Source organism: Hemitrygon akajei, chromosome 9 (assembly GCF_048418815.1).
Source record: "Hemitrygon akajei chromosome 9, sHemAka1.3, whole genome shotgun sequence".
NCBI classification, from domain to species: domain Eukaryota; kingdom Metazoa; phylum Chordata; class Chondrichthyes; order Myliobatiformes; family Dasyatidae; genus Hemitrygon; species Hemitrygon akajei.
In genome coordinates, this window is record NC_133132.1 from 66,426,049 (window position 1) to 66,443,028 (window position 16,980).

Here is a 16,980-nt window from a genome sequence, read left to right on the forward strand (position 1 = left end):
ATAATTCAATTAAGTTTGTAAGACAGAGCAAGCCATGATGGTTATCCCTAATAAGCCAATACTTTTTCTAACTGAGCACAAATATTACCGCTAGAATTCTCTCCATTAGCTTAACTACCTCTGGCATAAGGCTCATCAGCCTATAATTTGCTGGATTATCATTACTGTCCTTCTTAAATAGAGGAACGGCATTGACTACTGTATAGTACTTTGGAGCCTTGCCTGTGGATAGAGAGGATACAAAGGTCTCTGTCATGGCACCAGCAATTTCCTTTCCTGACTCTCCCAATAACTTGAGATAGATCAAATCATACCCTGAGGATTTTGTCATTCTTGATGCCTTAAAACATTAGCATAAAATCACAGTCATAAAATATTACAGCATGAAAATAGGCTCTTCAGCATATCTAGCCCCTGTCAACCTGATTTCTGCCCAATCCTATCTACCTGCATCTGAACTATATACAAACCGATATCATGCATACAATACCTGCATACAACACTCCAAATATGGCCTCATCTACAGCTTATACAACTTCAACGTAACATTCCAACTCCTGGAAGCACACTCATTTATGAAGGCCAATGTGCCAAAAGCTTTCTTTATAATCCTTTCTACTTGTGACCCCACTTTCAAGGGATTATGGATCTGTAATCCTAGATTCTTTTGTTCAATGGTGCACCTCAGAGCCCTGCCATTTAATGTGTATGAGTCTTATGCTGATTTGAACTCCAAAAAAATGCAACACTTCACACTTGTCTGCACTAAATTCCACTACGCCCCCAAATTCTGGTGTTATCCACAAACTTAACAATCTAGCTTACCACATTATCATCTAAAATATTAATAAAGATGATAAACAGCAACAGACATATCACCAATTCTTGTAGCACACCACTAGTCAGAGAGACAAATCTCTACTACCATTTTCTGATTTGTCCCACTAAGTTGGATCTAACTGGCTACTTAATGTTGAGTATTAAGTGACTGAACTTCTTGACTAGCCTCCTTTGCGAGACTTTGTCAAATGCCTTACTAAAGACCACATAGACAATATCCACTGCCCTTCCTTCAACAACCTTCTTAGTAACCTCTTCAATATAATTATATATAATTGGTTAGACATGGCCTACCATGTTTAAAGTCATGTTGACTTTCCCTTATCAACCCTGCTTATTCAAATAGTACTTATATCTTACTTTTAGAATATCTTCCAATAATTTATCCATAACTAACTTCAGGCTCACTGCCCTATAATTTCCAGTTTATTCTTAGAGCCTTTTTGAACAGAACAACATAGTCCTGCGGTACATTACCAGTGGCTAAATGTCTTTCCCAGGGCCACTACAATTTCTGCACTAGTCTCCCACAAGGTCCAAGGGAACACTTTGCCGGGCCCTCATTCATCTCAAGATAGCTCTATATCTGTTTCCTGATTCGGCAAGCTGCGGCGCTGGAGGTTCATGGTAGGAAGTTTTTCTTCCTTCTACCGTCTGTGTGAGATTATGGGCTGTCGGGACTTTGAGACTTTCTTTTAAACTGTGCCATGGACTGCTCTTTATCAGATTACAGTATTGCTTTGCACTGTTGAAACTATGTGTTATAATTATGTGGTCTTTGTCAGTTAGTTTTTTTTTATCAATTATGGTATTGTCTGCACTGTTGAAACTATATGTTAACTATAACTATATATAACTATGTGGTTTTGTGTAGGTCTTGTAGCTTTAGGTTTGTCTGATGGGTTCCTTTCCGGGGAACGTGCTAAGACGGTAGCACGATATCGATACGCAGCACCCTCTCCGGACTCTGGATTGGGGATTACCAAACGTAATGTGGTTTTTCTTGTGTGGTCTGTTTTGTGCTTTTTCGTGATATCATTCCAGAGAACGTTGTCTCATTTTTAAATTGTATTTGTGGTTTATAAATGACAATAAACTGAATCTGAATCTGAATAAATACAGATGCAAAAAATCCACTTAAGATCTTCCCCATCTATTTCGGCTCCCTGTATAGATGATTATGCTGATCTTCAAGAGGATCAAGTATGTCCCTTGTCATCCTTTTGAACTTAATATAGCTATAGAAACCTTTGGGATTCTCTTTCACTTTGTCTGACAGAGAAACCTCATGTCCTTTTTTATCCCAATCCATCACGGGTAAATCCCTCCTCTCTATTGAACATACTTACACGGACTGCTATGCAGGAAAGCAGAATCCATCTGCAGGGTCCCCCACCACCCAGGTCATGCTCTCTTCTCACTGCTGCCAACAGGAAGAAGATACAAGAGCCTCAGGACTCACACGACCAGGTTCAGGAACAGTTATTACCCCTCAACCATCAGACTCTTGAACTAGTGGGGTTAACGTCATTTACCCTGAACTGTTCCTAACAGCTGATGGATTCACTTTCAAGGACTCTACATCTCATGTTCTCAATATTTATTGCTTATGTATTTATTATTATTATTTTTCTCATCTATTTGCAGTTTGTTATCTTTTGCACATTGGTTGTTTGTGCGCCTTGTTGAGTGTGGTCTTTCATTGATTCTATAATGGTTCTTGGATTTACTGTGTATGCCCACAAGAAACCAAATCACAGGGTTGTATATGGTGACATATATGCACTTTGAACTTACTTTAAGTTTACCTTAAACTTTGAACTTTTCCTGATCATGTAGCAATGTGCTAGAGCTAGAAATAATGACATGCAGTCTGTAAGTTGCACTCGAGACTAGTTTTCTCAAACTTCGCGGCACTGGCTTTTATGCAGTTCCACTCCCACCCTCACTGGGCGGAAATGACATCAGAGGTGCATTACAAAAGTCTCTTCCCGCACGTAGGCTTTCTCTCCTTGTTGAAGAAGGCGGCCCAGCGCCATTTTGGGGCTAGCCTCTCTGCCGACATGCACGCCATTTTGTGAGTCGGTTTGCCTGCGTAGAAAATGGGTCGCCACATATTCCCCCCTCCCAGAACCGGCGATACAACCCCCAATGTCCACAGTCTGGATCAGTCTCTGTTTGAGCAGTCAGCCTCTGCGCCGCGGTGCCTGAACCTTGACTGGCTGCGCCAAGTCCACATGGGCCAGTTTGAGTCGGTCCACCATGAAAACCTCCTCTTTCCCCCCAACGTCCAGAACGTACGTGGACCCGTTGTTCCTGATCACCTTGAATGGCCCCTCATACGGCCGCTGTAGCAGTGCCCGGTGTGCGTCCCTTCGTACAAATACAAACTTACAGTTCTGCAGGTCTTTGGGTACGCAGGTTGGGATCTGTCCATGCTGTGAAGCCTGTACGGGGGCCAGGTTGCAGACCCTTTTGCATAGTCTGTCCAGGACTGCTGTGGTTTCTTCCTCTTGCCCCCTTGGGGCTGGTATGAATTCTCCTGGAATGACCAGGGTGCGCCATACACCAGCTCAGCTGATGAGGTGTGCAGATCCTCTTTGAGCGCTTTGCGGATTCCAAGCAGGACCCAGGGAAGCTCGTCCACCCAGTTAGGCCCTTTCAGGCGGGCCATGAGAGCCGACTTCAAGTGATGCTGGAAGCGTTCCACTAGTCCGTACGACTATGAGTGGTAGGCAGTTGTGTGGTGTAGCTGTGTTCCCCACAGGCTGGCCACAGCCGACCACAGGCTAGAGGTGAACTGGGCACCTCTGTCGGAGGTAATGTGGGCCAGTATCCTGAAGCGTGCTACCCAGGTTGCAATCAGCGCTCGGGCGCAGGAATCGGCGGTGGTGTTGGTGAGCGGGACCACCTCTGGCCATCTTGTGAATCGGTCTACCATAGTTAGGAGGCACCGCACTCCCCGCGACATTGGCAGGGGCTCCACGATATCCACAAGAATGTAGTCGAAACGCCGGCGGGTGGGTTCGAACTGCTGCGGCAGGGCTTTGGTGTGCCGCTGCACCTTGGCTGTTTGACACTGCATGCATGTTTTGGCCCATTCGCTGACCTGTTTGTGAAGTCCGTGCCACACGAACTTGCTGGAGACCATCCAGATGGTTGTCCTGATAGATGGGTGTGCCAAGCCATGCATGAAGTTGAAAACTCGCCACCGCCAGGCTGCCGGAACGATGGGGCGAGGTTGGCTGGTAGCCACGTCACACAGGAGGGTCCTCTCACCTGGGCCTACGAGGAGTCTTGCAGCTGCAAACCCAAGATTGCGGTCCTGTAGCTGGGCATCTCATCGTCTGCCTGCTGTGCCTCCGCCAGTGCTGCATAGTCCACCCCCCCCGGGACAGGGCCTGGATAGCTGGTTTGGAGAGTGCATCCGCCATGACGTTGTCCTTTTCCGAGACATGCTGGATGTCCGTTGTGTACTTGGAGATGTAGGACAGATGTCACTGCTGGCGGGCCGACCAGGGATCGGACACATTCATGAATGCGAAGGTCAACAGTTTGTAGTCCATGAACACGATGAACTAAGTAGTACCTGAAATGCTGGATTGCCAGATATAGTGCCAACAGCTCCCTGTCGAAAGCACTGTACTTGAGTTCGGGTGGCTGTAGGTGCCTGCTGAAGAATGCCAGGGGTTGCCAGTGCCTCTCGATGAGTTCCTCCAGCACCCCCCCCCCCCCCGACTGCTGTGTTGGATGCGTCCATTGTGAGGGCAGTTGGAACATCTGTTCTGGGGTGCACTAGCATCACAGCATCTGCCAAGGCTTCCTTGGCTTTAACGAAAGTGGCCACAGCCTCTTCGTCCCAAGTAACGTCCTTGCCTTTACCCGACATCAGGGTGAACAAAGGGCGCATGATACGGGCTGCTGAGGGGAGGAAGCGGTGGTAGAAGTTCACAATACCAATGAACTCCTGCAGGCCTTTGACTGTGTTGGGTCGGGCAAAGTGGCAGATCATGTCTACCTTGGCAGGCAGAGGTGTTGCCCCGTCTTTGGTAATCCTGTGCCTCAGGAAGTCAATGGTGTCGAGTCCGAATTGGCATTTGGCCGGGTTGATTGTGAGGCCGAAATCACTCAGGTGGGAGTAGAGCTGGCAGAGGTGGGACAGATGCTCCTGACGACTACTGTTGGCTATGAGGATGTCATCCAAATAGATGAACGCAAAGTCCAGGTCACGTCCCACCGCATCCATTAGCCGCTGGAACATCTGTGCAGCATTCAGAGGAATTTGAATAGGCCAAATGGGGTGATGAGTGCTGTTTTGGGGAAGTCTTCAGTGTGTACTGGGATTTGATGGTATCCCCAGACGCGGTCTACTGTGGTAAAGATGCTTGCCCCATGCAGGTTTGCTGCAAAGTCCTGTATGTACGGCATGGGGTAGCAGTCTGGAGTTGTAGACTTGTTCAGTCTATGGTAGTTGCTGCATGGTCTCCAGCCCCTGGCTGCTTTGGGCACCATGTGCAGGGGGGGGAGGCCCATGGGCTGTCAAACCGCTGTACGATCCCCAATTCCTCCATCCTCTTGAACTCCTCCTTCGTCTGGCAGAGCTTGTCCAGGGGGGGGCCTTCCTATGCGGGCGTGGAGGGGTGGTCCCTCTGTCAAAATGTGGTGCTGTACTCCGTGTCTGGGCATGACTGCCGTGAACTGCAGTGCCAGAACTGATGGAAAGTCCACCAGGATTCTGGTGAATTCGTTGTCAGACAGCATGATGGAGTCCAGGTGTGGGGCCGGCAACTTGGCTTCACCCAGGGAGAACGTCTGAAAAGTCTTGGCATGGACCAGTCTTTTCCCTTGCAAGTCGACCAGCAGGCTGTGAGCTCGCAAGAAGTCCGCCTCCAGGAGTGGTTGGGCCACGGCGGCCAGTGTGAAGTCCCACGTGAACCGGCTGGCGCCAAACTGCAGCTGCACTGTGTGGGTGCCATAGGTCCATATCGTGCTGCCGGTTGCGGCTCTCAGGGTGGGTCCTGGCTCCCTGTTGCGGGTGTCGTACCCCGTCGGGGGTAAGATGCTGATTTCCGCTCCGGTATCGACCAAGAAGCGGCGTTCCGACTGTCTGTCCCAGACATACAAGGGGCTGTCCTGGCGTTTTCCGGGAAATTGCAGCGCGGGCGACAATGGCAGGCTTCTGTGCCCCACCGCTGGTGGTAGAAACACCACTGTTCATTGGCCTCCTCACTCCTGCCTCTGGGTTGTGTGCGCTCCGTTGCCGGGCCTGGTCTGGTCTGCTGTTGGGCGCGTGGCTTGGTAATCTGGCCGAAGGACGTCCCACTCTCCCTCTTGGCTTTCCACAGCATGTCTGCCCGGGCCGCCACCTTCTGGGGGTCACTGAAACCTGCGTCGGCCATCAGCAGATGTATGTCCTTGGGCAGTTGCTCTAGGAACACCTGCTCAAACATGAGGCAGGGCTTGTGTCCTTCAGCCAGGGCCAGCATCTTGTTCATTAATGCTGACACAGCCTGTCTCCCAAACCGTCCAGGTGCAGCAAGCGGGCACCTCGTTCACGTCATGAGAGGCCAAAGGTCCCTATGAGCAGCACTTTGAATGCTGCATATTTGCCTTCTTCCGGGGGTGACTGTATGAAATCCTCAACCTGGGTGGCTGTCTCCTGGTCAAGGGAACTCACCATGTAATAGTAACGTGTGGAATCAAAAGATATCTGCCAAATCTGGAACTGGGCTTTTGCTTGGTCAAACCATACGCGTGGTCGCAGCGTCCAGAAAGCTGGTAGTTTTAGCGAAACTGCGTGAACTGATGAAGAGTCGATCATCTTTGGTCCAAATCCCGTTTGGACTGTCGGGGTCACCAATGTAGCGATGTGCTATACACAGAGCTAGAAATAACGACACAGTCTGTAAGTTGCACTCGAGACTAGTTTTCTCAAACTTTGCAGCACTGGCTTTTACGCAGTTCTGTTCCCGCCCTCACCGGGTGGAAATGACATCAGAGGTGCATTAAAGAAGTCTCTTCCCGCACATGGGCTTTCTCCCCTTGCTGGTAAAGAAGGCGGCCCAGCGCCATTTTGGGGCTGGCCTCTCTGCCGACGTGCGCACCATTTTGTGAGCCAGTTCGCCTGTGTAGAAAGTGGGTCGCCACAATCACATAACTTTCTTATACTCCTCAAGCACCTCTTTTGATCCTAAATGCCTCTACCTCCTTATTTTCCCTTACCAAGGCCTCAATATTCCTTAATCACCAAGGTTTTCTAAACCTGTTAGCCTTGTCTTTTATTCGACCAAGAACATACAGATTCTGTGTTCTCAATGTTTCCCTTTTGAAAGCCTCTGACTTATCAAGCATCTATTTGCTGGAAAACAATCCATCCCAAACTACCCCTGCCCGATCCCTTCTGATGCCATCAAAACTGGCCTTACTCCAATCTCAACACAGTGACCAGTTCTATCTTCCTCATAGTTATCTTGAAACTAATGGAATTATGATCACTAAATCCAAAACGTTTCTTTACACACAATTTTGTCACCTGCCCTGCTTCATTCCCCAAGAGGAGATCCATTATCATTGTCTCTCTAGATGGATCATCTGCATAATAAGAAAACTTTTCTGAACATTTTTGACAAACTTTATTTCATCCAATCCCATTACAGTATGGGATTCCCAGACAATATGTGGACAGTTAAAATGACCTTTAATCACAACCTTATATATCTTGCAACTGTCTGCTATATCCCTACAAACTTGTTTCTCTATTGGGCAGTCTACAGCATAAATAGTCTCGTTTTATCCTTTAATTTCATGCATATTGCTTCAGCAGACGAGCCCTCCAATGTGTTCTCTCTGAGAAATGCTGTGACATTTTCCCTGATACACAATGCTATCCCTTCCCCTTTGACACCTTCCCCACTATTATGTCTAAAACACTGGAACACTGAAACATTCAGCTGCCTGTCCTGTCCCTCCTGGAACCAAGTCTCCCTAATGGCTACATCATAATTCCATGTACTGATCCAAGTTCTAAGTTCATCTGCCATCCCTACTAAACTCTTGTATTGAAATAGATGCATCTTAGAATATTAGCCCCACCTTGCTTACCAACCAGTTAATTTCTGTCCTTGCTTGTAGGCTTAACATCTACTTTCCCAACATCCATTCCACTTGCTACCCTGCCACTCTGGTTCCCTCCCACTGCAGCTCTACTTTAAACAGCCCAAGCAGCACCAGCAAACTTTGCCACAAGGATATTGGCCCCATTCTAGTTCACGTGCAAAATGTCCCATTTGTACAAGTCCCATCTGCCTTGAAAGAGAACCTAATAATCCAAAATCTGAAACCCTCCCTCCTGCATCATCTCCTTAGCCAAGTGTTGAAATGCACTATCTTCTTATATCTTGCCTCACTAGCATGTGGCATTCCTGAGATCACCCCACCCCCCCCCCCCCCCCACTCCCTCGGAAATCCCGTCTTTTAAAGTAGCACCAAATTCCCTTGACTCACTTTGCAGGTTCTCATCACCCTTGTATGCTACATTGATCTTATATTCCCCATGTGCTTCTCCTTGGTGAATATTAATACTCACCTAGTAACTCATCCACTTCCTCAGTCTCCAGTCAGAAATTTCCTCCATTGTCTCTGAGTGTACATAGCCTCTCTCTAGCTATTCTCATTTTTAATGTATGCATAAAATGCCTTGGAATTTTCAATAATTCTATTTGCCAAGGACATTTCAAAACCGCCTTTAGCTCATCTGACTTCCAATCTGATATTTTTTCCTGCTTCCTTTTATTTCCTTAAGGGTCGTGTTTCATGTTAGTTTCCTAAAACTTACCTCTATTTCTTTTTTCCATTTGACTAAATCTACAACATTTCTCTTCACCCAACATTCCTGAACCTTGTCTTCCTTCCTCGTAGGAACATGCTGGCCCTGAATTCTGGATCAGTTTGTTTTGAAATGTTTCAAAACTATTTCAAACAAAAAGCTGAAGGAAATCAAAGCTCAAGCTAAATTTATTATAAAGTACATATATGTCACCATATACAGTGCCTATCAAAAGTATTCACTCCCCCACCCTCCAGAAGTTTTCATGTTTTATTATTTTACAACATTGAATCACACGGTATTTAATTTGGCTTTTTCTGACACTGATCAACAGAAACACTTTTGTGTCAAAGTGAAAACAGATTTCTACAAAGTGATCTAAATTAATTACAAATATAAGACACAAAATATGGCTGCACTTATTGGCTGCAAAATGTTATTGAATTTTTTGAAGAAGTTACTAGGAAAATTGACGAGGGTAAAGCAGTGGATGTTATCTATATGGACTTCAGTAAGCCCTTTGACAAGGTTCCACACAGAAGGTTAGTTAAGAAAGTTCAATCGTTAGGTATTAATATTGAAGTAGTAAAATGGATTCAACAGTGGCTGGATGGGAGATGCCAGAGAATAGTGGCGGATAACTGTTTGTCAGGTTGGAGGCCGGTGACTAATGGTGTGCCTCAGGGATCTGTACTGGGTCCAATGTTGTTTGTCATATACATTAATGATCTGGATGATGGGGTGGTAAATTGGATTAGTAAGTATACAGATGATACTAAGATAGGTGGCATTGTGGATAATGAACTAGGTTTTCAAAGCTTGCAGAGAGATTTAGGCCAGTTAGAAGAATGACTGAAAGATGGCAGATGGAGTTTAATGCTGATAAGTGTGAGGTGCTACATTTTGGTAGGAATAATCAAAATAGGACATACATAGTAAATGGTAGTGCATTGCGGAATGCAGTAGAACAGAGTGATCTAGGAATAATGGTGCATAGTTCCCTGAAGGTGGAATCTCAAGTTGATAGGGTGGTGAAGAAAGCTTTTGGTATGCTGGCTTTTATAAATCAGAGCATTGAGTATAGGAGTTGGAATGTAATGTTAAAATTGTACAAGGCATTGGTGAGGTCAAATTTGGAGTATTGTGTACAGTTCTGGTCACTGATTTATAAGAAAGATGTCAACAAAATAGAGAGAGTACATAGGACATTTACTAGAATGTTACCTGGGTTTCAGCACCTAAGTTACAGAGAAAGGTTGAACAAGTTAGGTCTTTATTCTTTGGAGCATAGAAGGTTGAGGGGGGACTTTAAAATTATGAGGGGGTTAGATAGAGTTGACGTGGATAGGCTTTTTCCATTGAGAGTAGGGGAGATTCAAACAAGAGGACATGAGTTGAGAGTTAGGGGGCAAAAGTTTAGGGGTAACACCAGGGGGAACTTCTTTACTCAGAGAGGGGTAGCTGTGTGGAATGAGCTTCCAGTAGAAGTGGGAGAGGCAGGTTCAATATTGTCATTTTTTAAAAAATTGGATAGGTATATGGACAGGAAAGGAATGGAGGGTTATGGGCTGAGTGCAGGTCAGTGGGACTAGGTGAGAGTAAACGCTCAGCATGGACTAGAAGGGCCGAGATGGCCTGTTTCCATGCTGTAATTGTTATATGGTTATATAAAATAATTGATTGTATAAGTATTCACCCCTTTCAAGTCAGTATTTAGTAGATGCACCTTTGGCAGCAATTACAGCCTTGAATCTGTGTGGATAGGGTCTCTATCAGTTTTACACATCTGGACACTACAATTTTTCCCCATTCTTCTTTACAAAACTGCTCAAGCTCCGTCAGATTGCATGGGAATCATGTGTGATCAGCCCTTTTCAAGTCCAGCCATAAATGCTTAATTAGATTGAGGTCAGGGTTCTGACTTGGCCACTCCAGGACATTAACTTTGTTGTTTTTAAGCTATTCATGTGTAACTTTGGCTTTATGCTTGGGGTCATTGTCTCGCTGGAAAACAAATCTTTTCCCAAGTCAGAGTTCTCTTGCAGACTGCATCATGTTTCCCTTCTATTTTACTGCATTCACTTTACTCTCTACTCTCATAGTGAAGCATCCACAACAGCATGTTGCAGCCACCACCATCCTTCAAGGTAGGGATGGTGAGTTTTTGTTGATTTGCAGTGCTTGGCTTACGCCAAACATAGTGTTTCATCTGATGGCTAAAATGCACAATTTTGGTTTCATCAGACCATAGAACCTTCTTCCAGCTGAGTTCAGAGTCTCCCACATGCCTTTTGGCCAACTTTAGCTGAGATTTCATGTGAGATTTTTTTGGAACGTGGCTTTCTCTTTGCCACTCTCCCATAAAGCTGCAACTGGTGTAGCACCCGGACAACAGTTATTGTATGCACACTCTCCCATCTCAGCCACTAAAGCTTGTAACTCCTCCAGAATTGTCATAGGTCTCTTGGTGGCCTCCCTCACTAGTCCCCTTCTTGCACACTCACTCAATTTTTGAGGACAGCCTGCTCGAGGTAGATCTACACCTGTACCATATTCTTTCCATTTCTTGATGATTGACTTAACTGTACTCCAAGGGATATTCAGGCTGCCAAGCTTAGCAGTGTAAGGAGATATGATAGAAACATCTAAGAGGCTGTTAGATAGTCAAATGAATATCTATATAGGAAATAGAGGGATAGGGACCATGTTCAGCCAGAAGGATTTAGTTTTTGTCATTCTTTTCACACAGACATCGTGGGCTGAGGGTCCTGTTTCTAAGCTGTACTCTTTTATATTCTATATGAAACCACAACTCTAACTAAGTATAGGATATATACAATCCTTGGTTTAGCATTTGTACTAATGAGTTGGATCTGGATTACAATATATAATGAGCTTCTAGACCAGCAAGAAATTTCATTTAAAAATTCCATTCTTCATTTTATTCCAATATGATGCCATCAAAAATGCCTATGACCCATGATTCTGGCTTCTTGTATTTTAAAACATTTACTTTCTCACTATTGCCATCAGTACTTTCAATTGTTCTGATGCTGAATTCTGGATTGTCTTTGCTAAATCACTTTACCTCCCTCTCCTAGTTGTGGGAAAAATGACCAGTAACAAGTCAAAACCTGTACTGAGCAGTAGGCTTAAATACTTGCTTCTGTACTTCATCTCATGTAACTCAAAAGCTTGAATTCTACTGTAAGTCTCTTCTTTCAAAGGACTTTCAAAGTCCTAGGCCACTTTGAAACTGTTCAAGTTATTGTTGACTCCAAATTTGTTAGTCTTCCATCATAAAAAAACATAAACAAATGATGTCTAGGTAACTTCAGTTCCTAAATATTCTGAACAATCTTAAGATGTTCAAATATATTTTGCACCATTTTTCATTCAGAGATTGTGCCCATTGATGGACCAGGCTTCAATCAGTATAGTGATTAAATCCTGTCTGTTCATAAAGAAGATCTAAACACATACCAACTTGCCCTTTATTAAAACCAGAAAATTTTCCAGGGTATTAGAGAGTAGAGCAGTGATGTTAAAATGGAACTTCATTTTTTTTTTCTGAGGGTGAAAGGGAAATGAGAAAATTGTAAGAAAACAAACATAAAAAAATGTTATCATCCTATAAATAGGGAATAAAGGATTGTTTCTCCATGGAGTAGCTAAAAAAGTAAGAAGCAAAGTAATATGAAAAAAATTAATACATTTTAAAACCTATTACTCACAGATAGTGAATCCAAGATAAATTCTTCTACAGCAGTTTTCTGCAGCTGAAGTTGTTTAGCCAATACATCAATAATATAGTGATGTGTTTGATCAAGTTTCATTTTTCTTCTTTCCCTATCTTCCCTGTACCTTGCCTAAATTCAAAAATTAAACATAAGTAAATAGATTCATTGACAAACAAGAGAAGATCTGCAGATGCTGGAAATCCAAGCAACACACACAAAATGTCGGAAGAACTCAGCAGGCCAGGCAGAATTTATGTAAAAAGAGTATGGTCAACGTTTCAGGCTGAGACCCTTTCAGCAGAAAGACAGGCAAAGAGCTGGGATGGCAGGACTTTCATATGAAGAAAGACTGGATCGACTAGGCTTATACTCACTGGAATTTAGAAGATTGAGGGGGGATCTTATTGAAACGTATAAAATTCTAAAGGGATTGGACAGGCTAGATGCAGGAAGCTTATTTCCGATGTTGGGGAAGTCCAGAACGAGGGATCTCAGTTTAAGGATAAAGGGGAAGCCTTTTAAGACCAAGATGAGGAAAAACTTCTTCACACAGAGAGTGGTGAATCTGTGGAATTCTCTGCCACAGGAAACAGTTGAGGCCGGTTCATTGGCTATATTTAAGAGGAAGTTAGATATGGCCCTTGTGGCTAAAGGGATCAGTGGGTATGGAGAGAAAGCAGGTACAGGGTTCTGAGTTGGATGATCAGCCATGATCATACTGAATGGTGGTGCAGGCTCGAAGGGCCAAATGGCCTACTCCTGCACTTATTTTCTATGTTTCTATGTTTAATGCAAGTACCCATGGCCACGCCATGGATTTGTAGAAAGTGAAATGAGTGAAAAGAGAAACTGTTCAGGGTAAGAACAAGTTCATCCAAGGGTATTGGTGGATGGGAAAAGGTTAGATTTTGTTCTACAGAGTAACTCAGGGCTTTAAGCCCTTAACGATGAGGAATGGAGACTGGACATCCATAGTAAAGTTAAGGTAGAGGTGGTCAGGAAATCAGAAGTCCAAATGGTGGAAAGGGTCGAGGTGTCCTAAAGTTCATGGAGTTCTGTGGAATAGGCAGACACAGAACAAGTGGAAGAAATTACCTTTAACATGGTACTTTTTACTTGCCTGTTTGTTTCATCTCATTTTTCAAAAATATCATGCGCTTAAAGAAATACCTGTTTTTCTTTTATTGTCTCTTGTAAAGCTAGCATTCCAACAGTACTTCGGCGAACTTTACTAAGTCTTTTCTCCTGAGAAAAACCACTTAAATCCAGATTTGTTCCACTGACGTTCGAAGTAAGGCTGACTCGATTCATTTTTGAAACCTAAAACAGACAAGTTAAAGTTCATCCATTACAATAGATTAGTTGTGTATATACATTCTTATCATTGAAACCAAAACCACAAAACTATTCTGAGGGGTTATTCTCAGACACAAGAGGTTCTGCAGATGTTGGTAATCTTGAGCAAAACACAAAAAATGCTGGAAGAACTGAACCGATCAGGTAGCAACTATGGAGAGAAATATAAACCCTCAAAGTTTCGGGTCAAAACCCTTCATCAGGACTAGAAAGGAAGAGGGCAGAAACCAGAATAAGAAGGTGGAGAGGGAGTGGGCAGAGTACAGGTTGGTGAGTGATAGGTGAGACCAAGTGAGGGGGAAGGTGGGTGGGTGGGAGAAGCCAGGAGATGATAGGAAGAGGTAAAGAGCTGAGGATGATGATTGGAGAGAACAATGGACCATTGAATAAAGGGAAGAAGGTGGGAAATCAGAGCGTGGTGATGGCAGGTCATGAGGGTGGAGGAGAAGAGAAGGTGTGAAAGGGTAACCAGAATGAGAAATGGAAACAAGGGGGAAAGAAAGTAAAATCTGAGGGGAGTGATTACCAGAAATTAGACCTCAGGTTGGGAGCTACCCAGGCAGAATATGAGGTGATGCTCAGCAAGCTGAGTTGGATCTCAACATGACAGTAAAGGAGACCTTGGACAGACATGTTGATATAGGATTGGAAAGTCGAATTGATATGGGTGGACTAGGAGATACTGGCTGTTGTGGTGGACAGAGTGAAGGTGCTGTATGAAATGATCCCCTAATCTGCATCAGGTCACACTGATTTAGAGGAGGCCACACTGGGAGCACCAGATACAGTAAATGACCTCGACAGACATGCAGATGAAGCATCACCTTGCCTGAAAGGACTGGTTAGGACTGCATGGTGGTGAGGCTGGAGGTGTAGGAGCAGGTGTAGTTACAGGCGCAGGTGCCAAGAGGAAGGAACAAGCGGATAAGGAAGTCACATAGAGAGTTCGGGGTGTGAAGATATCCCTGCTGGTAGGATCCCATTGGAGATAGCAATAGTTGCAGAGAATGATATGCAGGATACAGAAGCTCATGAAGTGACAGGTATGGACAAGGAGAACTCTATCCCTGTTACTACAGCTTGGATATAGGAGAGGGCAGATGTATGGGAAATGGAGGAGCATCAGGTGAGGAAATCATCAATAGTTTCCCTACCACCGCTATCAATGATGCCCTCACCCGCATCTCCTTCATTTCCTGTACAGCTCCTCTACTGTCATGATGAGGCCAACTGGTTGGAGGAGTAACTGATGAGGCCAACTGGTTTGAGGAGTAACTGATGGGGCTAACTGGTTGGAGGAGTAACATCTCATATCCTGTCTGGATAGACTCTAACCTGATAGCACAAACATCAATTTCTCTAACTTCCAATCATCACTCCCCTTTGTTTCTACCCTCTACCCCCCTCTTTTGTCTCTCTTTTACCATTCCCCGTTCTGGATACCCTCTCATCCTCATGACCTGCACATCGCTCCCTCTAGTTCCACACCACCTTTCTTTTAGTTGATGGTCCATGACAGTGAGGGAATGAGGTAAAGGCAGACATGTGGGAAATGGAGGAGATGCAAGAGAGGGCAGCATTAAGGGTATCCCTTCCACCACTATCAATGCTGCCTTCATCTATCTCCTCCATTTACTGCACATCCACCCTTACCCCTTCCTGACTTCATCATAACAAAGAAGGGGTTCTCCTTGTCCTTACCTATCACCCGCAGACCTCCATATCCAGAACATCATTCTCTGTAACTTCTACTGTCTCCAATTGGATCTTACCACTAAGTGCATCTTTCCCTCCTACCAATCCCCCTCTCTGCTTTCTGTAGAATCCACTCTGTTATCCACTCATCCCTCACCATTGAGCTATCTTTTCAATATTTTTTATTAAATTTCATATAGACAAATACAGAATTCATAAGGATACTTATTATAAATCAAAATAAGATAGCACAAAATGCACTATATATATCGCACTGATACAATCACGGTATCCCATATTCATGATCAAATAAAATAAATTGAATTATGAAATACAATAATAGTTAATTATACTATTAAAAAAATCTACACCCACTACCAAGACAAAACTGGTTTGTAAAAAACAAGAGAAAAAAAGAGTACTTTACCATATAGAGTTTTATAATAATAGCCCAGATCTATATTTTAATAATAATAACAATTCAAAGATTTTTAAAATAGTTCAGAAAGGGTCCCCATAGCATTTGAAAATCTTGGTTAGAATCAGAAAATGAACAACAAATCCTCTCTAAATTTAAACATGACATAACATCGCATAACCATTGAGCATGTGTGTGGGGGGGGCAACCTCCTTCCAGTTAAGCAAGATTTCCCTCTTAGCCATAAGAGAAATAAAAGCCAGTACAGTACCTGCAAATGAGAAGGCTCCAAAATTATAGCTCTTTCCTCAACAATACCAAATAAGGCAGTCAAAGGATTGGGCTTAAAATTAACTTTAAAAAGTACAGAAAAAGTTTGGAATACATTTTTCCAATATTTTTCAAGGATCAAACTTGACCAAAACATATGAATTAATGAAGCCTCTCCATTATTACATCCGTCACAATAAGGAGATATATCTGCAAAAAAAAAAAAACGAGAGAGCTTGCCTTTAGACATATGAGCCCTATGTACCACTTTAAATTGTAGGAGGGAATGATGAGCACATAATGATGAAGAAAGAACCATTTTGAAAATAGCCCTCCAGGTCTCATCAGATAATGAAATCTGTAAATCCTTTTCCCAATCTTTTTTAATTTTGTCTAAAGGAGCCATTCTCAATCCCAACAACAGACCATAAAAATAAGATATTGAGCCATTATCAAAAGGTTTAAGATTAAAAATTACATCTATTGTGTTCTTTTCCAGGCTGGTAGGAAATATATGTAGTTTATTTAGATCTTAAGAAATCTCTAATCTGTAGATATCGAAAAAAGTGGGTATTTGATAGGTTATATTTCACTGAGAGCTGCTCAAAAGAAGAAAGATACCCTCCAACAAACAGATACTGAAATCGTTTAATGCCTAATCTATCCCATTCTCTGAAAAAACAGATCGGTTGTAGATGGTTTTAAAAAATTTAGAAAAAATAGAAAGGGAAAATCTCAATAAACCGAAATGTTTTCTAAACTAGCCAGATCCACAAAGTGTGTTTAACCACCAAACTGTCAGTTAATTTATTTAATAAAGATAAAGGAAGAGAGGA

At 43.5% G+C, this 16,980-nt stretch overlaps 1 protein-coding gene across 1 annotated transcript in view; it reads right to left on the reverse strand.

Annotated features, from left to right (window-relative positions):
• Positions 1-13,716, reverse strand: part of LOC140732658 (dynein axonemal heavy chain 8-like) — a 952,247-nt gene extending 938,531 nt beyond the window's left edge. The window contains exons 1-2 of the mRNA XM_073055351.1: positions 13,576-13,716; positions 12,400-12,534 (exon numbers count right to left, since the gene is read on the reverse strand). Coding sequence (XP_072911452.1) covers positions 12,400-12,534; positions 13,576-13,716 — 276 coding nt within the window. The remainder of the gene's footprint in view (positions 1-12,399; positions 12,535-13,575) is intronic.
• Between the last annotated feature and the right edge of the window lie 3,264 nt (positions 13,717-16,980).